This window comes from Notamacropus eugenii, chromosome 5, assembly GCF_028372415.1.
Source record: "Notamacropus eugenii isolate mMacEug1 chromosome 5, mMacEug1.pri_v2, whole genome shotgun sequence".
NCBI lineage: Eukaryota > Metazoa > Chordata > Mammalia > Diprotodontia > Macropodidae > Notamacropus > Notamacropus eugenii.
The window spans coordinates 20,124,004-20,150,411 of NC_092876.1; the positions used below are offsets into that span (position 1 = coordinate 20,124,004).

The window sequence follows — 26,408 nt, forward strand, 5'->3', positions numbered from 1 at the left end:
TCTATTCTCTTCATATTCTCTCTTTTATTATTTCTTGGGCAGTACCACAGAGTTTTGATAATCTCTGCTTTATACTCCAGTTTAAGATCAGGTTATGGAGTGGAAGTGAAATGGAGTTATGTGGAAGGCTGAAGTTCAGACTTGGACGGGTCCATCACTTTTAGCTTAGTTTTTTTTTTCCAAATCCTTTTAAGTTAGTGAAGTTAAACCAGTCATGTTCATGGATAGGTCCCAGGAGTGGAGGTGGCTCATACTGGTAATTTTGTTTACTTGGCTTCACGAAAGAAAATTCTTTTCCTCAGCCAGTATTCGAAATTGGATCAGTGAAATAGTGAAGGGGAGGGAGAGGTACAGATAGTACTTAAAAGAAGAATAACATAAAAGAAAAAAATAGCAAAACTGCAATCCTTGGAGATAATAATATATCACTAATCAGACTTAAGAAAAATTAAAAGGATAAACACGAAAGAAATTAAGGACTTTCAGTTAATTTCAGCAACATTTGTAGGAACAGACCTGTTGATTACTGAATTGGAATGCAAAGGAGTATACTTGTCAGCTAACATGTCTCCTGGTTATTGAATCCTTTCCCAGGAATCTGACTCTCCATGATCTAATTTGGGTTTTTCTTGGAAAAGATACTAGAATGGTTTATCCCAGTGATCGTGTAAAGTCTCTTCTAAGATGAGATTTTTCTTATTTCCAAATTTTGTGCTTTTTTCAAATGTTGGGAGGAGCCCAAGGAATACCTGGGAAGGGGGTTGTGGGTCTCAACAGCCCCAAGCCCCTCCTAGTCTATCCAAGGTTAAGAGAAGTGGAAGGAGAGAAAAGGGAATGGCTGTGAGTGTAGGGGAATGAAGGCCCAGAAAAATGAGGAAAGGGAAAGTGGAATTCCAGAATATAGGCATGGAGGGGTATGTGTGTGTGGTGGGGGGAATGGAGCAATAACAAATGCCAATCCAAGTGAATAAAGGAAGGGTCAGAGGTGGGAGAAGTGGTGATACCCCAACCCCCACATTCCCATACCATCTGCAGTCTGGGGCTCAGTCGTCAAAAAGACTTGGATTTGCAGGAAAGGGTTTCCAAAGACCTGTGCCTGTAGTTAGGTGGGCTAATAGGGACAGAACTGGGCTCTGGTCCTAGAATCTACAGCACTTACTGCAAACCCTAGCATGGATTGTGTTTGTCCTTTGTTGCCGAAGAAGACCATACCATCAGAGAAATGATGATGTGACTTGCCCTTGACTGTGTTTTGAGTGAGGGAGGGCTGTTGCAGGTCACCAGCCTCACTTCTCCCGAGCCATGTGAATCCAGTGACCCTCAGGATAACCGGAGATGACCCAGGATTAATGAGGAGCTGAATAAGTGACCATTCATTCATTCATTGGGAGAGAGAGGTAAGAGGGACTGAGAACTAAGTTCCAGGCTCCCTGGCTCTGAGGCCCCAGTCCCTGCCCACTGGGCATTTAGAGGTAAAGCTGAGCTGGGGCAGAAATGAGTCACAGCTTCTAGATTCTAGATTCTTAGATAAAGAAGGAACCTGGGAGATGATTCACTTCATGCCGCCCTCTACCAATAAGGCTGAGCAGGCCAATCAATAAACATCAATTAAGCACCTCTTAGCTGGTGCACTGGACAGAGTGCCTAGTCTGGAGTCAGACTTAATAAGTTCATATGTGTGGGGAAACTGAGGAACATTCTCCCCAGTCCCTTGCATGACCACCACATGGCCTAACATAAGGAATGTCACTTAAAGTTGGTATGCTTAACTGGGAATGCCAGGGGAAGCAGCAGAATGAATGAAGCAGGTGGCCAGGGGGAAGAGACCCTTATCTTAAGAGTCATCAGACTCCTTAAGGAAGGACCTGGCCAGCCCTTGGGCACACACATCAAAGTCAACAGCTGGAACTTTTGGCCAGAGGTCCTTCTTTGTTCTAACTGTCCTCTTTTTCCTGAAGTTACATGTATAAAGGGACTGAGTGAGAGAAGGATCTTTGGAGGTCTTTTGTTGCAGACTGGTAGAGGTAGGGAAGATCTCTTCATTGGGAATCAGGATCTAGGTTAGAATGCAGCTTCCCAGGTCCCACTTCTACTCCCTAGTAGACTCCTGCTTCTACTCTCCCAGCCAGGACCTTTGCTGCCTGCTCCCCACTTTCAGCCTCTCCTGTTGCCAAAGTGTTGGAGCTCAGACTTGGCTGATGAAGTATACTTTTTCTGTTCCGTCTTAACTATTATCAGATGTTTCTATGTATACACTTGCTAACTTGTACTATTTGTAGTAATAAAACTTAATTGCCTATTAAGCTTGTTTTAATGCATGTCATTGTATCTTAAGATCCTAACCTAAAGTCAAAGTACTGCACAGTCTACATAATCCCTTTCCATTACAATATGCCAACCTCAGATACTAACTGTGTGACCCTGGGTAAGTCACTTAATCCTCCTTGCCTCAGTTTCCTCATCTGTAAAAAGGAGATGCAAACTACTGAATGGGAACAGATTTAGTGAAGACTTCTCAGTGGTATGGAGACTCCTTCCTAGAGTAGAAGAGACCTTAGGCTGAGGTTTTGAGTCCTCCAGAGTCAGGTGATTTCCAAGAAGCCTGCTGACACATCAGCCAGTATACTCCCATTTAGCAGGATCAATGATCAGCTATGGTTCACTAACTCCTCAACACCTTATTTGCATATGTACATGCAGTCTGCAGTCCTCACTCTGGTCTGCTTAATTTGCATGAGTTGTCAATGCCAGATTTGCATGTGATGACATGTACTTTTGTGGGCTTTGTAACCATCCATGGAAAGGGAAATTTGAACTGGGTTCCAAAAGGGATGGCTAGATTCTGCACCTAGAATATAAGAGCGTGATTTTCAGCCAGTGAGAATAATGGTCACTCGTGGGAGGGGTACTTCCCTGTCAGGGTCTATATAAGTTGCCATCCTGCTTCTGTAAGGGGCCTCCCAACTCCAGGTTTACTGGTGGAGGGACCATCTGCTTCTCTTGAGAACTGAATAAGGAAGGTGTTTTTGTTTATACTTTGAGATGCCTCTGAGCAGTCAACTTGAGTAGGGGTCCTGCCATCCCACACACTAGTATTTTTCTCAAGAAGTCCCCAAAACAAGTCCCAAAGAGTCAGACAATGCTGAAAACTTCTAAAATTGCAAAAAAATGTCTCTGCTTTGTGTCAGTCACTGTGTTCAGGCCTACAAGGCTTCTTGGACCAGTTTTTGAACACAGACCAGTGCTGGGAGGAGAGTAGGAAGGAGTTTTAAGTTTGTTCCTTTAAATAAGGGAAGAGAGGATGATGAAGAGGCCAGAGACTGTTCTTGCAAAGAAGAGCCGAGTGCAGAGGAGTGGAGAATAAAAAACCCCCACAGGAATCTAGTTGGTTCTCAAAGTGGGTTTGAAGGATTCTCCCAATTGAGCCTGGGCCCCCACAGGGTTGGGATGCTGTCCAACATAGGAATGGATCAGGGAATCAGGAAACTGAGCAAGGACAGGGATGGTTTCACAGGCTGGAGTCCTCTCGTAAAGTGGCCCAGCTCTCAAAGGACCATGGGCTGGAGCCAAAGGGGACCTCAGAGTTCCAGGACCTCATTTTGTCTGGAAGAACAAGGTTCAGAATGATCAATGATTAGCCTAGGGTTATAGGAGCATTAAGGAACATCCAGAATTCCATCCTGGGTCACAGATTTACAACAGCAGGGAATTTCAAGATCATTTTCTCACATCTTTCCAACGCAATTGAGGTTTTTTTTTTTTTTCTGAGCTGATCTCCAGATCACAGAAATGCATGTCTATTTGGAACCTTAAAAGAGCTTAGTCTGAGGTCACCAAGTCCTGCTCCCTCATTTTACATACAAGAACACTGAGGTTCAGTAACTTAGCAACCAAAGACAAAGTGGATAGAACCTGTAGTCAGTGAGACCCAAGAGAATCCTCCCTCCACCATATTCTAGGTAGGACACTGGTAAAGTCACTACACCTCTCAGCCTCAGTTTGCTTCTCTGTCAAATGAGAGAAAAACCCCTGTCTGGCAAGGTTTTGTGAGGATCAAAAGAAATCACATGTGTAAAGCACTGTACAGAATCTAGTAGTGGGACCTGGGAAGCTGGATTTGAACCTAGGTCCTGATTCCAAATGCAGAGATCTTCCTTACCTCTCCCAGGCAGACTGACATTATGAGGGTAGGAAGGAGGCCCCTGAAGAGTTCTCTCTTGGGAAGACAGGAGAGGGATTTTTGGTGAGGGGGAACATAAGACTGAAAGAATTCTGAAAAAAATGCTTCATTTCCTGTCCTGAGGTTTATCTACTAAACGAGGTGGTAGAGGGCAGATAGTTTTGAGGCTGCCCAGACCAGGGAATCTCATAGGAGGCAACTTACAGAAATAAATTCCAATTCTTATACCCTAACACAAAGAATCCCACCTCCTCACTATCCCACTGATGAGGTTCAGACTCTGGGAGCCTCCTTGAGCTCCCCTTGAATCTTCCCACTGAATGTGGCCTTGCTTACTCAAATCTAATCTTCCCATTTGTTCCGGGAGTCTCAGGAAGCCCATGGCCTTTTCATCATCATTTCAGGTCTCTGTTGCACTCCCCACCCTTGATCCTATGAACCCCATGCCCATACTTCCCCTATCAAGATCTCTGGATTGCCCCACCTGCTTCCCACCCAAACCCTCCCTAGTCTGATATCTCCTGATAGCCTCCAGCTGTTTCCAGCCTTTGGCCCTCCTTGGACTTCTCCTCAGGACCCTTCCTAAATCCCTCCTCCCATCACCGTGGACTACCAGACCACCCCCCAGATCCCTCCTATACTCTTTTCTGTATTTAAGTCCCACCTTGCCTCCATGAAGGCGCTTAGATTCAATCCAGCTCAGACTCTGTCTAGCTGGGATTGTGTCTGGCCCGCTTGTGAATACAAGCGTTAGAAAAGCTTAGGCTCCTTAAGAGGCAGCCCAATTAGGCAAATCCTTAATAAACTTTGTTTTCGTTGGCTTTAAGAAGGCTTGAGTCGAATTCATTCGAGCACAACCTGGACCGTAGGCATTTTGGGGTTCCCCTCACCATTAACCTCATCACCACCTCTCCATTGGCTGGGAGGCAGGCTTACAATCTAAGCTAGAAAAACTAGACCAACCCCGGGAAATTTTTACCTATCCCAAACACAATTACCTCATTTAATACCTAACTTAATTGCTGATGGGGCTTTAGAAGGGAGGGGAGGGGAAGAAGGGGGAGCCGATAATGTTGATGTGGTAACCAGTACAAGAAACGAAGGGGAGATTTAAGTAACTTCCAAGTTTCAACTACAATCCATAGCACTTTCACAAAGAAAGCTTGCGGGGGTGGGGTGGGGGTGGGGGACTGACTGCCCAGGTATCCAAGGAGAAAGGCCTTATGGAAAAGAAATTTTATTTAGAAAATATAATATTTCGATATTTTTATTATGAAAAGTCTTCACAATCTCCTCATCTCACTCAGGGGGCTCCTGAGACCAGATTTATTTTCTCTGACCAAAGACCAGAGTCCTTTGATGCCTTCCCCATCAGAGCTGAAAGAAGGCTGGGAGGGACTGGTCCCTGGAATGTGTCCTCCACCCTTCCACAGCTCCCAATATTTATGTCTCTACTCCCTCCACCTCTTTAGCTATGCAAGGCTAAATTTGGGTCCTCCTTGCCCTGCCTCCTCGCAGCCCAGGTGTGGGTGGGTGAGGTGGTGGGAGGGCCAACCATCCAAATTCCGCTTTACTTATCCTGGTTTAGTTGAGTGCCCCAGGGTCAGTGCTGCCATCCCGCCCCAATAATGCAGAGCTACTTCCAAGCAAAGAAGATTATGGAAAAGGAAAAAGAGTTTATGTTTTAAAATACTTAGAACAGCTTTGTTTTTCATAGTAAAGGACTGAAACTTGCCGGGATGGCCATCAAATGGAAAATGGCTGGAGTGGGGTTGAGTACAACCTGTGGTCCATGGTCGGTGGTTTCAGCTGTGCTGGAGGATGGTCTATTAAGAATGTTATCAGCTTGAAAGTAAATCTCATCTGCCTTCTTACTAAGCCTGTAAGAATCCTGCATTTCTATAAACTTTTCTTTCATTTAATTCTTGGTGAAGGTAAAAGCTGCCTTCTTAGATAGGGATGGAGAAAGAAACCTATTGGTAAGCCCTTTAAAAATTTTTTTTTAATTTAGTGTTTTTTGAATTTCCCCATAATTGTCATCAAACCCGTTTGGATGTTTACATGTATTCTGGCCCCGATGAGGAAATGCGGTGCTGTGCAAGAAATCTCTGAACACATCTTTTCTGCTCAAATATTGCAAACTGTCTCTTGGCTCAGCTTCCCCTCCTTATTAACCTCCAAGTGCTCCCCCATGGAGAATCCTTCTAATCTCTTGATATGACATCTTCTGGTAGGGACCTTGCTTTGGGACTGCTGCTTTTGTTGAATATGAATGTTGAAGCTCCCCTGGGTCCAGCACCCTGTGGTGCCCATCTCCTTTGTCACTCTCACAGCCTTTCTCCTTGCACTGATACAGTCTGTTTAACGCCAATGTTCGCCCCAAGAGCGCATCCACAAAATGTCATTGCATTTAGGTTAGTGATAAGGTCACAAGTTTCAACAATGTTAAGTAACCATTGCTATTGCATATATTTATGTGTGTATATCTTTTTGAGTATATATGTTAGATTGTACTCTTCAGATGTAGAGAAGAGGTCTGAAGTAAATGAGATGAGCAGAAAGCTGGGAATTCTTGTGGAAGAATGTGACCTGCAAAGATTCAGGAGAGATGGTCCCTGGGCTTTCAAGTTGAGAGAAATCCATGACTCCAGTATCAAGGTAGATAAAAATCCAAAGAATGACTGTGGATTGGGTGAAATAAGAAAGAATTTCAGACAGCCTTGGATCTTAAATCCCTGTAAGAAAATAGCCTCAGGACACAACTATTTTTAAGGTAGTGAATATAGCAAATGTTTTACTGAAGAGGCAGAGCATTTTCAGTTCCATGAGAAGCCTCCTGAATGGGAAACGGCCTGGAAATGGAGTTCAGACCTCCTGAGACATCAGAAAAGTGATCCTGGAGGAATGCTTTCTATAAGTAAGAATGTTGAGGTACCCCCTGAAATGATGAGGAATAAACACACAGGTCCTATTTTCCTGAAAGAATTCACTCAGACCATTTCCAAGTTAAAGAAAGGGATTCATTGGGGTGATGCAACCAAGTGGATCTGTTTCCCATGAGGCAGAGCCCCACAGGGCTCCACTCCACTGGGAGGCAGAGCAAAGGTAGCAGGTCCAGGCTCCTGTAGGAGGCAAAGGCAGTTATTGGGGTTAGGCCCCTGGTTTAAATACAGTCGGGGGAAAGGGGAGAAGAGGATGGGAGGAGCATGCAGGACTCAGAAATGCCTGAGATATTCCCTAGGCCTGAGGTGCCTTTCTCCTACAGCTAAGCACAGAGATTAGGAGAGGGGAGGGGAAGAGCTCTTCTGGAATTGGCTAGGCTTTGGGAAAGCACACAGATAAGTCCATGTTGAGGGCTTCAGTGCACAGCCTTCTTTGTTCACTTTTCTGGCCGATCACATCCTGCATCTTATCTCCTAGCTCACATCCAGCATCCTGCTTACTTTCTCTTCCTCCAGCACTCCTTTCTGTCTCATCAGTGTAACCTAATCTTGCCTGAGTTCCCCCATCTGTGGAAAGGGGAACATGGGTGTGTGGGATGGCTCAGGTCCCTACATAAATCAATTACTCAGAGGCCTCTCAAAGTGATGAGAGAAAAGAGATTTATTCGATTCTCGAGAATCTGGACAATCCTACAGCAGTTCACCTGGAGTAGGAAAGCCGAAGACAAAGAAAAGGCAGTGATTTATATAGACTCTAACACAAGTCCCTCCCCCCCCACTGACCATTATTCTCATTAGCTGAGAATATGACCTTACATTCTAGACACGAAATCTAACCAATCCCTTTTGAAATGAAGCCATTGAAGAATTAGGTAAACTTTATCCAGTCATTGAGACCCTAATGTACTACATAGTTTTATATCCTTATATGGAATTATTCTGTTCTAAAAATATAGTAACCTTGATCCTCTCAGTCTTACCTCACCCCTGGGAGAAGAATTAGAATCTGAGAAGTCTTCACTAAACCTATCCCACTCATGGGCAACTACCTCCCAGGGTTGAGGTGAGGATGGAATCAAACAGTTGTTTGTAAAATGCTTTGCAAACATTAAATCACTTTAGAAATATTGGTATTTTCATGAGGATCATTCCCTGGATCATTCATCTCCTAGTAAAGGCAGTCGGCTAAAACTATGGATAACTCAATGGAGAGAGACAGAGAGCTAGAGAGAGACAGAAAGACAGAGTCCCAGATCTTCCCCAAAAGAAACTTGTTTCTGTTTCTTAATACCATGGAGGAAACCTGTTTTCTTCAAATAATTGCATTGTGTGTTGCGAAAGATCATGTGTTATTTGAGATATATTGGGATTTTTTGGTAAATAATCGAGTATTTTTAAATGGAAATAGGGAAATGATCAAAGATAACTGATTATCATAAATATCATATGAATGTAATTACCGAACCCCTAGTCAGTGGAGGGGGTGGCCCTAGTCAATCAGATGTTTCCATATCCCAGGGGAAGTCGACAAGGTCATCAAACCATGATGCCAAATGAAGCCTCTGGCAAATGTTCCTTGGAAGTGTCAGACAAGACTGAACGCCAGAGCAGTCACAATGTGCTGGGCACTCTGCTAAGCCCTGAAGATAGAAGAAGTGGCAAACAACAGTCCCTGGCCTCAGGGAGCTTACAGTGGAAGGGGAGACAACCTACAAGTATATGTAAAGTGAGGTATAGACAGGATATGGGGCATAATTAGCTGTGAAGACACTGGGATTAAGAGGGCTTGGAGAAGGTTTCCTGCAAAGAGGGATTTTAGTTGGGACTTAAAGGAAGCCAGGAAGATCTTTTGGTCAGAGCAGAGGAGGGAGAGTGTCCCAGGCTTTGGTGAGACTTCCAGAGAAAATGCTGGGAGCTCGAGGGTCTTGTGGCTCAAATCTGGAGGAGAAAAGGTGGGGGGAAAAGGTGTAAGAAGACTGGAAAGGTGGGAGAGGGTTAGATTATGCAAGGCTTTAAATGCCAAATGAAGCGTTTTATATTTACTCCTGGAAACAGTAGGGAGCCGCTGGAGTTTATTGAGTGGAGGAGGGAGGTGACATGGACAGACCTGTACTGTGGGAAAATGACTTTGCAACTGTACTGAAGTGAGGAGAGTTGAGACAGGTGGACACTCCCTACACAGTTATTGTCATAGTCCAGGTGTGAGATGATGGTGTTTTGTTGGAAGATGATTGAGAAACCTTAATGTAGAGAATAAAGGTAAATGATTAGAATTCATTATTTTGTTAGGCAGAAAGGGGCCTGGGTAAGTGGGGAGGGGAGCAGGCTACAGGTCTTTGTCTCCTCCCCTTCCTATTATTAGAAGAATAACTGAGATCTCTGTGGAGTCCTCAATCTGAGTCAGTTTGGGACCTGGTGCGTCTGGAGTCAGATCCCCAGGTGAAAGAAAAGAGGGGTCTTTGCTTGGAGGCAGCTCTGCATTATTGGGGCAGGGGTGGTAGTACTGATCCCAGGCCACCCAAGTAATCCACTCTGGGTAAAGGGAGTTTAGGATGCTTGACCCCTCCCCCATCTGCCCCCTCACCTGTGCTGGGAGGAGGTGGGCCAGGGAGGAGTCGAGTTTGACCTTGCCTAGCTAGGAAGGCAGAGGGGTGGAAGTAGAAGAGACATAAATACTGGGGGCTGTGGAAGGTGGGAGAGCAGTCAGTCTCTGTCTTCGTTGAACTCTGTAGCCCGACCCAGGAGACACCAAAGAACCCGGAGTATTTGGCCAGAGAAGGTAAGTCTGGGGCTCAGGTGCCCCTCCCTCACCCTTCCCCCCCAAAGCTGGTCTGGGCAGGCCAGCAGCTTTCTGCCCTTCCCCCACCTTATTTACCTGTTCAGACTTATTGGCTGATATTGACTTTGAATTGGCTGTGATGGGGTTCACACTCTGGGAACTGCCTTGGATCCTCCCACTTAATCTGCCCTTTCCTACTCAAACCTGTTGCCCTAGGCCTAGCCTGGCCTTCCACTGTCTGTCTGTTACCTCTTGATTGCCCCACCTACATCCCACCCAAGCCCTGCCTGGTCTGACTCTAGCTGAGTGGATTTCCAGTGTTACAAATGCTTCGGCTCCTTAAGGGTCAACCCAAGATGTCGAATCTTTAATAAACTTTGTTTTTCATTGACTTTAAGAAGGCTTGAGTCGAATTCATTCGAGCAAGGCCCAGGGTGTTGTTATTTTGGGGTCCCAGCACCCCTAAACCTCAACAGAGGAGCTCTGAGATTCCTCCTTCATCTTAGAACCTAGGAGCCAGGGCCTGGGATCCTCAGAGCCCCAGAGTCTGTGGCTACCTCTTCAAAGACTGGGGATCTGGAACTCAGCTGTCAATTCTTACATTCCCTGATGAATGAAAAGTCATTTCTTCTGCTCTTCCTTGCTCCATGCCAGGATCTGCAGTAAGGGCTGTGGACTCTAGGACCAGAGCCCAGATCTGCCCGCCTTTAGGCTTCCTGGAAATCAACTCACTTTGATTGCTTATCCCCAGACTCCAGATGGAATGGGAGTGTGGGGGTTGGGCTATCACTCTTCCTGCCTCTGACCCTTCCTCCACTCCACTGGATAAGCATTTGTTTTTTCTTCCTTTTCCCCCCACACTCCTGGATTCCATGTTCCCTTTCCTCTTTCTGGGCCTACATTCCTCCACCCTCTTACCTATCGTCCTTCCTATCCCCCCCTTCTCTTAATCTTGCATGGATCAGGAGGGGTTGGGGCTCCCCCCACATTCACCCAAATTCATCCCATCCAGGAAGTCCTGATTCCCTGTGTTGCCTTTGTTTTCTTCATTGAGATGCAAAGGAGCCTTTCCCTTTTGCCTTCTAATTTTGTTAGAGGATCTGATGGGATAATGAATTTCAAAAACTTTAGAAATACTAATGTTTCTCTGAAAAATTTACCCAGACCTCCCTCCCCAGCAGTGAGTTGTTTCTTTTCTGTGAGGTTAATAACCCAGTTGGTGTATTTCTCCATCAGTAGTCCCCCTCTCAGTCAATTCCTGGACTTAATGAAACAAAAGCACTCCTTGCCCTTGGGGAGTTTACACTCTCATGGATTGATGTGGGGGTTGCCATATAATTTATGAATGTTGGGGAGATCTCTGGGGGTCCAGTGTTTTGTTTCTTGGGAGGGGATTCCAGATCTCTGAACGTCAGAGCTAGACTGGATCTTGGAAATATTCCAGGCCATTCATCTCTCCTCAGTGACTTGCTGACGGTGTCCCTTTAAGCCTGTGTCTAGGCCAGGCTTGAACCCAGGTCTTCTGATTTTCAGTCTGGCTCTCTATTCATAACCTGTAAATGATGATTTAGATCAAACTTCTTGAGAGAGGAGACAGATGGAAGGTCATCACTGAGAGGAGGGCACTAGCAGCTGGGGAAGGAGGAAGTAAGACTAGCACAAGCCTGCAGAAGGGCAGATTTGAGCACCATCTATGAGGACGCTAAGGCCCATGGAAGAAGGGAAGATCCCTCCAGGCTGGAGGGAGCAGAGCTAGGGGATAGTTTTCTGTTTGTCTGAGGGTGGGGAAGGGGCAGAAAGGCCAGTGAGTGGAGCCTGTGCCTTGAAGGGGCATAACCTAAGAAGAATGCAGAGGTCTGCAGCTCACTTGGATTCTGTCTTATGGCCTCATTATCTAATGAGTGGAATTATGGGGTTGGATTATATGATATAAGGTGCCATTTACATGGCTCATAGTGTAAGAAAGGATATTGTGGTATCTTGTTTTGCTCCCAGCAATGTTCTTGAAAAAGAGCAAAACTTCTGGGCTGCTGGGAGCTTGTGACAAGGTAAGCATGGGTAACCTGCTTTGCAAGTGATGGTCAAGCACATTCTGGCTTGGGGGTGGTGGTGACAAACAGCCCAGACCTAGAGGTCATGCCCAGGTCACAAGTATCCTCACTACCACACCTTTGCAATCTGCATAAGGAGGGAATATAGGGAAATAAAGAGGGAGGAATTTAAACTAACCCTAACTCTAACAGAAAGAGGAGAATTGTCACCTCACTCTTCCTTCTGTATGAGCATTTCAAGACACCCCACACCCACTTCCTCCTGAGAAGCTTAAAAAAAATAGCTTCCTCTGTCCACTGTCTCTGACTTCTTTCAGTGAAAATAGGTCTATCCCATGGGTCTTCCAGAGGGCACTCTGGGAAGGGAAGCAGTGGGCAGCAGCACCTCCTCTTGGCTAAGTCCCTGACCTTGCCTGGGAGGTCCTGTGATCCCTGAACCATGTTTCTCACATTTGGATGTTTCTGGGACAAAGAACATGTTATTACAGAGGAGTGTCTAACTATGCCAGTACCATTGCCCAAGAAAACCCCAAATGGGTCAGGACGAATGGAACCTGACTGAAAAAACATGAACCACAACTTCCTTTCACCACTCAATCCACTGAACTGCTAACTCCAAACATGAAATGCCCAGGTCTCCCCTACTTTGAAAAGACCTTCCCTTAACTTTCTCATCCTTCAGCTAGCCTCTTTTCTCCTTTTCACAGGTAACTTCTGTTGACCTGGAAACTTGGTTAGAGAAGAGGCAACAGGCTAAATGCATACATTTTATGATTTAATTAATTAATTGATCAATTCCCTATTAAAGAAAATGGTAACATAATGCATTATGGAGCCAGAAATGTTCTGGCTACCCAGTGCAGAAATCTTTTGGCTTATATACATTTGGCCGTGAGAAAAGAACTCTCCTAGTTGAACAAATCATAAATTCAGTAAGACAAGACAATTAACAAAGTAATGTTGGTTGGGCCTTGTGATTCCAGGCTGTGTAAACATATGTCTCGGTGACAAGGAAAGAAATCCCACCACTAGTGAGTGGCAAACAGATAACTGACATAGGAAAGGGTAAACAAAGTTCAATAGAAATTACGACCTAAGATGTCTATATTTTCTTTACCATTAATAAGCCATAACATAGTATATGTCTATAGACAATAAGATATAAAGGAAAGTCTCATTATTCAAGATAGTGTCTTAGGTTAAATGACTCCTAAGGAATGTAGAGTCAGCCTTGGCTGGCTTTGTTGACATAGGAAGAGGAATTCTGTGAGTTTGCTTCAGAGAGAACAAAGAGATTATTCCAAAATTTTATATTAAACGTTATCACTTCTTAGAAAAAGTTCCCTCTACTGGATGGTCTCTCCTTTTCTCACCCTCTGCTCCCTTCTCCAACACCTGCAAACCATTCAAGCAGATAAAAGCAATGATGTTCTTATCTGTAAGGTCTCTAGGCCCCAGGTGGGAAACCTGTGGCCTTTGTTACTTTAAAATTAAAAAAGAGTTTTCATTATTTGAAATTATTCATAATAGCTTTTTAGAAAAGAATGTACATTTTCAAGTATATCTAATTGAAGTTTCTTGAATGCAACCTGATTAGATTAGACCCAGGTGTAGCCCTTTCATTGACTTTTTTCCTGACTTCCCTGTAGCATTTATTATTGTCACCCATCCTGACCTGTTGGATAAACACATCCTTGGAGATTCCTGTCCTGATTCTCCTGCTGCCTGTGGGACTGATACCGAAGGGATCCATAAGGCCTCAGTAAGTCATTCCTCTGATCTGACCTGGTCTCCTTTGCTCCCTGCCCACTTTCTTCCCTTCCCATGTGAGTACCTTTCCTTCAATCCTGGGCATGCTTTTTTGTAGGTGACTATCAGTGTTCTGCATGATGCCAACTGGCTGGGTAGAACAGTGGGTTGTGCTGGACCTCAGGTAGACCTGAGTTCAAACACTGCCTCAGATACCTATCAGCTCTGTCAGGTCGCTCAATCTGTTAGCCTCATTTTCCCCATCTGTTTGTTTGAGACACTGCACTGGGAAGCAGAAGAGAAACAGTGTCTTCTCTTAAACAAATAGAAGTTAGTGTTGGATTATTCCTCAGCCTAGAGGTCCTAAGAACCTCCTAGACAGAAATAAAAATAATAATAGCTCACCTTTTTATCACACTCATGTGACAGGAACTGCCAAGCGCTTCACCAGTGGAATCTGTAGAGCAGCCTTTGAGGGGAGGTGCCATTGTTCTCCCCACTTTATAACTGAGGAAAGTGAGACAAACAGGTCTAGTGACTTGCCCAGAATCATACAGGGGCTGAGGTCAAATGGGAACCCTTGGTTCTTCCTGACTCCAGGCCCAGGCCTCTCTTCCCTGTTCCAACTAGCTGGAATTGCTCCCAGAAGATAAAGTAGCCTCAGCCCCCTGGTAATTGCCCAGTGGTTAGAACCTCAAGGGAAGAAGGGCAAATAGAGACATAGGGTGGCTTCCCCCAGCCTCAGTCCATTTGAGGAGGCTGGTGTCATTGGGGTGGTTGGGTAATAGAGACAGAATGCAGGTGATTTGAGTTTGGGGAGAATGTTAACCTTGGTCTCAGAACTTTCAAAATTTGTTTCAGTGGGGATGTTTTCCCTTTCCCAGAATGTCTGGTGGGGTCAGCGGAGGTAGGTCTCTAAGTTAATTCTATCAGAATATCTTGGTGGGGTCTGCCCAGTTATTGGAGGTCTCCTTCAAGATAGAATCAGTGGGCTTAGGCTGTGAAAAGAGCACAACTGAGGGTCTTTCTGTGTTTTCATAACCCTGTAAGGAAGCTCAGTTTCTTTGACATCCAAGGTAACTTTCTGGAGAGAAGCTGTGTACCCCAAATTCAGTTTGTTTCTTCCCCATTAGTAACCTAGAAGCCATTCCTGATTCTTTCCTCTTTCTTGGCTCCCTTTCCCCATAGAGCATATAAATCTTCTTGATTATCCTTTTAATTTGTCTGAATCTGAATGTGGTATATTGTTATCTCCAAGTTTTACAGTTTTACTGTCTATTTTTGCCTTTCCTTTTTTTCTTTCGAGAACTATCTGTCTCTCTCCTTTCCGCTATTTTGCTGAACCATGTTGGAATACTGTTGCAGAAAGAATTCTCTCTAATTGGGCCAAGTAAACAAAACTGCCCTTGTGAGCCACCTCCACTCAAAAGACCTGACTATGAACTTAACCGGATCAACTTAACTAACTTAATAGGCACTGGAGGGGGAAAATCTGCTCTGAAGGTGACAGATCTCTATATGCCTAAAGTTCAGTCCTCCCTACATCATTTCCTCTCAGTAAATTCTAGTGCCTCCCATCATATCAACATGCGATTAAAGATGCATCTGTTTGCTATTGAAGAGCTTTACAGAACTACGTCCCAGCCCCCTCTCCAATTTGGTTACATACAGCTCTTCCTCACACAGCACTGAGCAGCCAAGCTGGCCTTTTGGCTTCTCCTCCTTGGTGATGCTCCATCCCAGGTGTTGTCTTTATCCTGGTGGTTCCCAGGGTTAGAGTGCATCCCTCTCTTAAAATCCCTGAGTTCCCTTGAAAAGTTCTAAAAAAAGCTTTTAATTCTCAACTGAGCTGTCAGTTTTACCACAAAGCCTAGTAAGTTTATACATATATGTGTACGTATGTAAATATATAAATCTGTAGGTAGGTATATGCTTTCTTTTGGCTTTATTTTTCATCCCCAAACTTTCCCTTTCCTCTCCAGTTGAGGAAATGAGACCCTCGGTGCTGTCCCCCTCTGCTCGAGGCCTGGAAGGATGAGTGTCAGTCTGCTCCAAGGCGTCACTGCCCAGCCCACAGAGCCCCTCCCTGCCCATCACTCTCCATTGCCAGATAAGGTCCCTGAGGATGGGGACTGGCTTTAATTTTATAAAAAACAAAAACAAAAAACTACTTGAAGGATCTGTAAGGATTCTGTGCTGGGATAATGTGCTCCCCTCACCCCCAACAGCAATCCCAGGTCAGTCCTTCTCTGGTCTCCTTCCTCATTTCCTGTCATCCTTGTGCCCCAGGACTAACATGTCCTGCTTCCTGCACCTCTCCCTTTACCATGAGAATTCAAGTTTTGAGGAGGGAAAGAGAAAGAGTTGGGCCTCCCAGGGCGTCGAATCAAATTACTAAATCAGGTGACAGCCAAACCCCTAGACTTAGAGGGAGGTGGGAAGGTTTATATCAGTGGATAAAGTTTATGAAGTGAGGTGTAAGAGGAGTTGGGACCCAGGGATCCTGATGTCCTGGCCCCAAGTCCCCATTAGGATCCACCTCTATTTCCATAAGAGAAGATCTCTTGGTAGATGAAAGCAAGACAGAAGGAAGGGGCCCCTTGGTGTTAACGTTGGAATATGGAAGGTCAGGAATGGAGATGGGCCAAGGTGGCAAATGTCTCCAGTTTGGAGGAGAGCTCAGTGGGGGTGGGCAGGTCTGGGCCCAGGCTGTAGAGAAGACAGGGGATGTTAGAGGGGAAGGAATCAGGGAGGGGGAATGGCTGAGAGAACCAGGAGGGATTTAAGCTGGGCATATCCTTGTGGGGAGATGAGTATATTGGGGGGAGTGCTGGAAAACCAGGAGGTTCTTCTGATGAGGTCTGGAGTCACAGAGAAGGGGGAGGGAGGGAGGTGGTAGAGAAATGGGGGAGGAGAGCTCAAATATGACCAGCCAGTTGGGTGGGGGCCCTGGTGGAATTCTCTCCCTGGAGTGATGTTTGGAATCATGGGAGGAGGGCAGGGGAGAAGAGGGGTCAATCCAGAATATGGGCAGCAGGGCTGGGCAGGACTCTTGGGATTAGACCAGAACAGATTGGCTGGGAAAAGAAGCAGCAGGCAATGAGATCTCTACCATCTTTGGAGCCAAGGTCTCTCTGCCTTCTTCCTTTGTAGTTAAGGTTTGTGTGCATTCTTCATTCAGAACAGAGAACCCTTCATGTTTCCTGGAGCTGAGGTCTCTCTGACCTCTTCCCTTGGAATGGAGATGTTTCTGCCCTATTCCCTTGGTGGGGAAAATCTGTTTGCTTTTTACTTTGGAAAAAACTCCCTGCTGCCTTCCTTCTGAGGTGGAGTTTCTCCCCTGAGGGCAGAGCAGGGGCTTTGTAAGTATTCTGAGAGCTCCCCCTCTAGTATTGTTGGCAAGTCAGCATCCACCCTGAGGGGAGAAGGCAAAGTCAATGTCTCTCCCTCCCCAGGTCACCTTGCAGAGGACCACAGCCTATTCCCAGGCAAGAGACCAAGGAGAATGATTCCTATGGCCGAGAAACCCTCATCCCAGGTGAGTGCAGTACATCTACAGGCCTGACCAGCATCAGCAAACCTGGAATCCAAGAGAACCAAGGAGGCTTTATCCTGTTAGAGGTGGCTTGTCCTTTGCACTCCTGTCAGTACAGAAGTAATTCTCCTCCTAGTTCTGCTCATATACTCCTGCCTCACATGTACTCCAGGCCACACAAACCTCCCCAGTTGTCTATGAATCCCTCTGATTGCCCATTTCTTGGGTCAAGCAAATAAGCATTTAGAAAGTGGCTCCTCTGTGCCAAACACTGCTAAAGTATTGGCTGTGCAAAGCAAGTTTAAAAAATTAACAATCCCTGCTCTCCATGAACTCAGTCTAATTGTGAGAAAACATGTCAGCATCTCTGTGCAAACAAGCTGTATAGGGCGTGGATGGGAGGCACTATGAGAGGGACGGGACCAGAAATAGCTGGTTTTCAGGAGGTGAGATGTTACTTGAGATGTGAAGGAAGCCAGGAGGCCCAGGCAAGGGGGGAGTACATTCCAAGCATGAGAGCCATTGGGAAGGCTCAGTGTCAGGGGATAGAGGGTCTTGGTCAAGGACCAGCCAGGAGACCAGTGTCCCTGGGTCAGAGAGAAGAGGACCAAGGTGTAAGAAGGCTGGAAGGGGTTGGGGGGCTGATTACATGGTATGTGCCAGGAGCCATGTAAATATTATCTCATTTGATCCTTTTGTGAGCATTGTCAGAGTCCTTGCTAGGGACAGGCAGAATATGGGAGTGCAGGTTACACACAGTGTAGTGTGGTTTATTTATCCATTCGAGTGTGACACACTCTCTGTGGACATGTGTGTCTTCCCGTTCCACCAAAGACCAGCTCTCCTCCTGAGGTACATGAACCATCCTGCGAGTAGGATCCCTGAGGCCTTGTCGGCAAGCTTACTGAGATATTTGGGGTTAGATCAGGTTAGGGGACAAAGAGAAGGAAAGGAACATTGTTAGGTAAAGAAACAAAGTGTGGATTTGGAGTTAGAGTTAGGAAGGTCTGTCACAAAAGTGTTTAGTGTAGCTACTTGTACCGGTCCAAAGGAAATGGTAGCTACTTGATTAGTCAGGTGGTTAATCAATATTGGCTAAGCCCTTTGTGCCTTCTTAGACAGAATAACAGAACATGACGTGGGTCCTGAGTTTTCTCAAAGAGATTGGGGGAAAGGAGGTACTGAAGGGGCCATTGACCTACCTCAGGACATCCAGTATAGCATCCAATAGAGTCAGTTATGGTTTCTCCAAAATTCACTTTTAAAAACCATTACCCACTTTCTGTGTGAAAGTCTCAGTGATCGGATTTGGGGGATATTGATGCAGAAGGTGTGAGTGTGCTTTCCAGAGTTAAAGAAGCAAAGGGATTGGGGGGAAGGGGCAGGGTGACTAGAGAGCAGCAGTCACTGGACACAGGCTGAGCTGATTGAGGTGAACTCTCTCCAATCAGGAAGCAGGGCCTCTTGGGGAGGGCTCTAAGAGGGCTGAGTGAAGCAGGAATCCTGGCATGAAGGTGGCATCAAAGATCACTTCTTGGTCTCTGAAACCTAGTTAGTTAGATTACAGGCAGGCCATCTGACCTCTCTGATCTCTTGGTTCAGACCTTTCTGGGGGACTGCAAGTCTATCACTGGATTTTTAGGAGACATCTTCATGTCAAGGTAGAGGGTTGTTTCTGCCAGCCAGGGAATCTGCCAGGTTGAGGAGCGCAAGCCAGAATTTGTCTAGAAATGTGGGCCATATGGAAAGCAGAAGAAAGCCTTTCTGAGGGTGCAGCAGTCTCTTTCTTCCTCAATCCTGAACCTCCGGGATCATCATCTTCCTCCATTCACACTCATGGCTGGAAATTCAGGGCCCTGCCTTCTCTGTTCCTCTTCCTGGTCTCCATCAGCTGCAATGCCATGGCCATGGCAATGACCCCTCTTCTTTCTTGACCCTGTCCTAGTGCACTCACTTCCTCTCCAAGGCTCACATTGTGCCTGGGCCAAAATGTAAAGCACTGATTCCTCCTAGGCACTCCTGTTCCCTCATCTGTCCATCAACTCCCATTCTCCCTCCTTCATCCTATTTTGGGACTGAGTCCTTTCACCTTCTGAGGAGAAAGACTACCACATTAAAACTCTTGCAGTACACTAATCAAAAGAAATTAGCCCTATACTTTGAGGTCCTGCCTGCAAATGGAACTGAGTGTGTCCTAAACTAAATTATGATAGGGTCCCCTCTGAAGTCACATGGATATTTGTGATGCTTTACCCTCTATCAGTGGGTCAGACCTTCACAAAACATATTTTTAACATTTGATATAAAGGCCATATGTTCAGAACTTATAAAGATAAGAGTGAAGAACATCATTGCATTAAAATATCACTATCCTGGTATGTGAATGCAATCCATCTAGAGTAATGGTGGGGGGGAACCTGCAGCATTCAACACCACTTGTGACTTCTGGATCCATAAGTGCAGCTTCTCGACTAAATCCCATTTTACAGGACAAATATTTCAGATTTGGCAATTAAAGCATCAGTGCTAAATTTGCAGAGGGCCATTTCAGGAAAGGAAGGATGAAAGCTAAGTTAGGTAAATGGGTAAGGAGTAAGTAGAGGGCAGCAAGGTGGCCCAGTGCATAGAACTCTGGGCTTGGAATCAGGAAGTCTCATGTGCATGAATTCTCATCTGAAGTCAAACACTTAATTAGCTGTGTGATAGTCACTTAGGTCACTTAACTGTGTTTGCCTCACTTGATCATTTTTAACAAGAGCAGGAAAGGACTAACTTCTCCTGTATCTTTGCTCAGAAAATCTCAGCTTGGGTCCTAAAAAGTCAGACACAACTGAAACAAGTGAATAATGCCAGGTAATGTGTTAAGGTCTAGGGATTCAAACAGAAATGAAGAAAAATTCTCCTCTCCCTATAGAGATTCCACTTTGAATGGAAAGACAACATATCAAAGGAAAACATCTTGGGCCAAAGACACTGAAACAGGGTGGGAAAGTCAGTGAGAAGTTCCATAGTAGTGCACCATAGTGAAAGTGTGGTGATAATGTGAGCTGACCCTCTTCTTATGTAAGTGTTTGGAGGAAATGAGCTCACCCCATTTTGGGGAAAAAAGAATGTGGGAGGATGGGAAAGGAAAGATATGTGCAAGGGCTTCTGATAAGAACAAGTTAGGGATTCCAGACATGAATTATCAGTGATGAAATGCATGGCCTTCCTCTAGTGATTTTTCAAATTATGAATGTATAAAATGCAGCGAAGGGTCATGAGACAGAACATCTAGTGAAATGAAAAGAATTGTAAAATCTTGGGAATCAACAAAAATCAAGGAGAGATTAAAAAATTCTTTTAATTGCTCAGAAATTCTCTAGCAGAAATAAAGGAAGACATGTGAAATATATGAATACAAGATAAATGAGATGTTTTAAATGAAATCAAAATGATAAAAAGGTGAAGAAATTTCTATCTACAAGAAAAAGAAGTGCTCCACAATAATACAGCTTCTTAATCAGTGAATCATACCATTCTGCTAGAAATGAGAAGCATCAAATGGCAAATGCCTTGGCTAAACACATGTTTTGCATGTACCAGATTGAGAAAATGGATTGGCCCTCCCAAGCATCAAAAGATTTGAAGAAGCTGTCACTTTCTCATACATTCTCTATCAGTCTGCTTCTTGACTCATTCTTTTGAAATCTCTAATCCCACTTGATAAAATTTTACATTTTTAATGAAGGAAGGAGCCCTCCTTTCCCCCATAGTTATTCTTATTTCTTTATAAATAAATATTAAAATGAATGAATGTATTCCATGAACAGTTGAAAATATTCAGAAAGCAAAGACAGAACATGTTTAAGTATGACTCATCATACCCAGGGCCATCTTAACCTCTCAGGATAAGAGTAGAGAATTCTTCATCATTTGGCTGGAAACAGTCTCATACCACTCAGGTGAGGCCATATTGTGAGTAATCTCCCTTTAGAATTCTTTCATGCTTTTCTCTTCTTCATACTTTATTACAGACTTTTTCCAAATTGACTTGATAATTTCTTTGTTCTTTCCTGATAGATCACTGTCACGTTGTTGTTTTTTTTCCTCCCAGAATCCACAGTCCTAACCAACTTCTCACAAGCTCCTCATAGGAATATTCTTAATATGTCACTTAGGACAGAGGTGGAATTATACCTGACCCCACTACCTACTGTACAGATTGTTGTGCTTCACTAATAAGAGCATATATCTTGTTTCTTATTCCATCAGGAGAAGCATTGTCTAGTAAAATATTTTACTAGCTTTGATGATTCCATCATACTTTTCATTTCAAATGTAAAAATGCTTTTCACCATATTCCATTATGGTCCTAATAACTGATTTCAAGTGTTGGCTCTGACGCTTGTAAAAGTTGTATGAGTGTTAGGGAAATCCTTTGTCTGGGCTTTACTTTCCCCTTCAGAAGTGGATGAGAGTTGGTCTAGAGGAATTCTGGAATCTCTTTGAGCTCTAAATCATGTGACTTTTGATGGTTTAGGAGTTGGTGACATTGAAGGATGTGGTTGTGGACTTCACTGAGGAGGAGTGGTGTCTCTTGGACCATTCTCAGAAAGAGCTGTACAAGGAGGTCATGCTGGAGAATGTCCAGAACCTGCTGTCTCTGGGTACGGACCACTTATTTTCTTTTTTATCATTTTATTTGTTTTTAGTGTTCTACCATCACTTCCGTATAACTTGGATTTTTTTTCTCCCTTTCCTCTCCCTCCTTCCACCCTCCCTCCTCCCTCCCTCCCTCCCTGACACTGCATGCAATTTTATATAGGTACTACACATACATTCCTATTAAATACATTTTCACCTTAGTCGTGTTGCATAAAAGAATTCAAATGAATTGGAAAAATCATAAAACAAACCAAACTATAATACAAACGAAAATGATCTACTCCATTCTATGACTGAATTCCATAGTTAGTTCTCTGGATGTGGAAGGCATTTTGCCTTAAGAGACCATTTGGAATTTTTTAAGTCCTTGCATTGCAGTGAAGTTCTGTCTACCAGAAAAAATCCTCACACACTGTGATTGTTGCTCTGTACAAAGTTCTCCTGGCTCCTTTCACTGAGCATCAGTTCATATAAGTCCTTTCAGGCCTGTCTGAAGTTTTCCTCTTCTTCATTTCTTATTGCACAATAGTATTCCATTACATTCATATACCACAATTTATTTAGCCATTCCCCAATTGATGGGCATCCCTTTAATTTCCAGTTTTTGGCCATCACAAAGAGTGCTGCTATAAATAGTTTTATACAAGTGGAACCCTTTCCCATGTCTGCCATCTCTTTGGGATAGAAACCCAGAAGCGATGTTGCTGGGTCAAAGGGTATGCACATTTTTGTAGCCCTTTGGGCATAGTTCCAAATTGCTCTCCAGAATGGTTGGATCACCTCACAGCTCCACCAACAATTAATTAATATTCCAACTCTCCCACATTTTCTCCAACATATATCATCTTCCTGTTCTGTCATGTTAGGCTGATAGGTATGACGTGGTATCTCAGAATTGTTTTGATTTGCATCTGTCTAATAAATTGTGATTTAGAGCACTTTTTCATTTGACTATAGAAAACTTTAATTTCTTCCTCTGAAAGCTGCCTGTTCATATTCTTTGACCATTTATCAATTGGGGAATGACTTGTATTCTTGTACATTTGACCCAGTTCTCTATATATTTTAGAAATGAGGCCTTTATCAGAGACACTAATTGCAAAAATTCTTTCCTGGTTTCTGCTTCCCTCCTAACCTTGGGTACATTGGGTTTGTTTGTGCAAAAACTTTTCAATTTAATGTAATCAAAATTACCCATTTTGCACTTCATAATGTTTTCTCTTTAGTCAAAAATTCTTCCCTCCTCCAGAAATCTGATAAATACACTATTCCTTGTTCCACTAATCTGTTTCTAGTATCAGTCTGTGTACCTAGATCATGTACCCATTTGGACTTGATTTTTGTGTATGGTGTCAGGCATTGGTCTTTCCCTAGTTTCTGCCACTCTGTTATCCAGTTTGCCCAGCAATTTTTGTCAAACAACGACTTCTTATCCCAGAAGCTGGGGTCCTTGGATTTATCAAACAGTAGATTGCTATATTCACTGACTACTGTGTCTTGAGTACCTACTCTGTTCCACTTGTTTGCCCTTCTGTTTCTTAGCCAGTACCAAGTGGTTTTGATAATTGCTGCTGTGTTACTTTATTTGTGTATATTTTTTGCTGTATGTCTGTTTGATTGTTTGTTTTCTTCAGATTTAGAGAGCATGTTGAAAGAAAATGAGGTGACTAGAAATCTTGGAATTGTTCTGGAAAAACATATCCTGCACAGATTCATGAGTGATGATCCCTGGGACTGCAAGTTGAGAGAAATCCATGACTCTAGTATTAAGTTAGGGAAAAGTCCCAAGAATGACTGTGAATTTGATGGAATTGGAAAGAGATTCAGACAGTCTTGTATCCTAAATCACTGTGAGAATATGACTTCAGGGAATGACTGTGTTCAGGATAGCACCAGCCGGAGCAAACTTGGTGCCCATCGAAGAGTCCACAGTGGAGAGAAACCTTATCAATGTAATCACTGTGGAAAGGCTTTCAGAGTAAGCTCCTATCTTATTGCTCATCAAAGAATCCACACTGGAGAGAAACCTTATGAATGTAATCACTGTGGAAAGACTTTCAGAGCAAGCTGCCATCTAGTTTCTCATCAAAGAATGCACACTAGAGAGAAACTTTATGAATGTAATCACTGTGGAAAGGTTTTCATAACAAGCTCCCGTCTTGTTGCTCATCAGAGAACTCACAGTGAAGAGAAACCTTTTCAGTGTAATCACTGTGGAAAGGCTTACAAAGACAGGAGCAGTCTTGCTGCACATCAGAGAATCCATACTGGAGAGAAACCTTATGAATGTAATCACTGTGGAAAGGCTTTCAAAGACAGGAGCAGTCTTGCTGCACATCAGAGAATCCACACTGGAGAGAAACCTTATCAGTGTAATCACTGTGGAAAGGCTTTCAGAGTAAGCTCTCATCTTGTTTCTCATCAAAGAATCCACACTGGAGAGAAACCTTATGAATGTAATCACTGTGGAAAGGCTTTCAGAGCAAGCTCCCATCTTGTGGCTCATCAAAGAATCCACACTGGAGAGAAACCTTATGGATGTAATCACTGTGGAAAGGCTTTCACAAAAAGGGAGAATCTTTGTGTCCATCATAGAGTCCACACTGGAGAAAAACCTTATGGATGTAATCATTGTGGAAAGGCTTACAGAGATGGGAGTGGTCTTGCTGTACATCAGAGAATCCATACTGGAGAGAAACCTTATGGATGTATTCACTGTGGAAAGGCTTTCAAAGACAGGAGTGGTCTTGCTGCACATCAGAGAATCCATACTGGAGAGAAACCTTATCAATGTCATCAATGTGGAAAGGCTTTCAGAACAAGCTCCCAGCTTGGTGAACATCAGAGAATTCACAGTGTTGAGAAACATGAATGTAATCACCATGGAAATCACAGCTTCACAAGAAGCTGCCGTGTTGGTGCTCATCAGAGAACTCACAGTGAAGAGAAAACTTTTCAAAGTAATTAATGTGTAAGGGCTTTCACTATGAGGAGTAAACTTGGAGCCCATCAGAGAATCCACACTGGAGAGAAACCTTATGAATTCAATCACTTTGGAAAGGATTTTAGAGACAGGGACAATCTTGCTTTCCATCAAGGAATCCTTGCTGGGCAGAAGCCTTATGAATATACTAAATGTGGAAAGGCTTTTCCAATGAGGTAGAGTCTTGCTGCCTAGCCATCACAGAATCCGCAATGGATAGAATAGAAAGAGCTTGCATCTTGCTGGACATCAGATAATCCACACTGCATAAAACCCTTTTGAATATTATTAGCATGGAAATAATTTTGCACAGAAATGTGTTCTTGCTACACGGTTAAGAAGTCTTATGAATATCATCAGTGTTGAAAGACTTTGAAATACTCCTCCAGTTGTGCTGCTCACCATATAATGCAATACAATTAATATGTAAAATCTTTCACGCAGAACTACCTCCTTGCTTTACATCAGAGAATTCACACTGGGGAGAAACCCCAGAATGTAATTATTCTCGAAAGTGTTTCACACAGCAATCTACTGTTGTTATATATATATATGTTGGGGGTGGAAGCTCAATTCCATGTGGACAGTCTTGGGCGGGTAAAGGTGGGAACTTCTAAATCTTAGAGTTCTCACGAGGCCCCCCAGGAAACAGCAGGGAATTGAGGAGTGAGACCGAGCTATCTCGTGTATTTCCGCCTCTTCCCGTGAGAACGTGATGGGAGAGGCATCCCCGCCCTCGAGACTGACCCAGATCTGGGCACACCTATTGTTATCTAACAGGCACGGTATTCAGGTGCAAACTATGCGGCCGGAGAGCTTAATTAGGGTCAGGAAAGCCTGAAGGCGCTCTTAGCGCAGGAGGGGCCCTTACAGGACAGAAGGCGCCTCTTCCCTTTTCCTCTCTTCGCTCTCCCTCCCCACTTTCTCCCCACTTCCACTTCTGCTTCGAATCTCTTACTGTAAGATCTTTGCCTCCTTGGGAGATTTCTCTCTCCCTCCTAAGGAAGAGTTCCCCCTGCACATGTAACCAGGACCCTGAATAAAGCCTAACCCTTGTTCGACTCTGGAAAGTCTCTTCTCTCATACGTTTATCCGGTTTGGCCAGCCGAAGACCTGAGATAGGTAAGGTAAGACTCGGGTAGCCCTCAGGCCTCTAGGCCTGACATATATATATATATATATATATATATATATATATATATATACATATATATATATGTATATGTATGTATATATATTTATGTATGTATATATGTATGTATGTATATGTATGTATATATGTATGTATGTATATATGTATGTATATATATATACACATATACATACATACACACACATATATACATATATATACATAAAGATATTTCAGAACGAAGTCTTATGAATGTATTAAATGTGGAATGATTTTCCATTGCTCTCAGATTTAGCTAAACATCATAGACTCCCCACTAGAGGTGAACCACATGATTCTCATGAATGTATCAAGAGCTTTTAGTTACCACTCTTAACATAGGTAACAAGAGTTTTCATACTTGGGAGAAA

At 43.9% G+C, this 26,408-nt stretch overlaps 1 protein-coding gene across 2 annotated transcripts; it reads left to right on the forward strand.

Moving 5' to 3' along the window:
• The first annotated feature begins 5,370 nt into the window (after positions 1-5,370).
• Positions 5,371-25,936, forward strand: LOC140508325 (uncharacterized). Of its 2 annotated transcripts, XM_072616143.1 has the most exons (5): positions 5,371-9,901; positions 13,602-13,714; positions 17,157-17,239; positions 21,759-21,885; positions 23,518-25,936. In XM_072616143.1, exons 3-5 carry the CDS (start codon positions 17,207-17,209, stop codon positions 24,849-24,851), a joined length of 1,494 nt encoding a protein of 497 aa, XP_072472244.1. In that variant the 5' UTR covers positions 5,371-9,901; positions 13,602-13,714; positions 17,157-17,206; the 3' UTR covers positions 24,852-25,936. The 2 variants fall into 2 exon arrangements, with proteins under 2 accessions (XP_072472244.1, XP_072472243.1); XM_072616142.1 differs by lacking the exons at positions 5,371-9,901; positions 13,602-13,714 and adding an exon at positions 15,697-15,938.
• The last annotated feature ends 472 nt before the right edge of the window (positions 25,937-26,408 follow it).

Bases quoted from the DNA above. Each gene is read 5' to 3' on its own strand.
- LOC140508325 (XM_072616142.1), top strand. From the start codon at position 15,827: ATGGGGACTGGCTTTAATTTTATAAAAAACAAAAACAAAAAACTACTT. The intron at 15,939-17,156 runs GTCAGTCCTTCT...CTCCCTCCCCAG, and splicing joins ACCCCCAACAGCAATCCCAG to GTCACCTTGCAGAGGACCAC. The intron at 21,886-23,517 runs GTACGGACCACT...TGTTTTCTTCAG, and splicing joins CCAGAACCTGCTGTCTCTGG to ATTTAGAGAGCATGTTGAAA.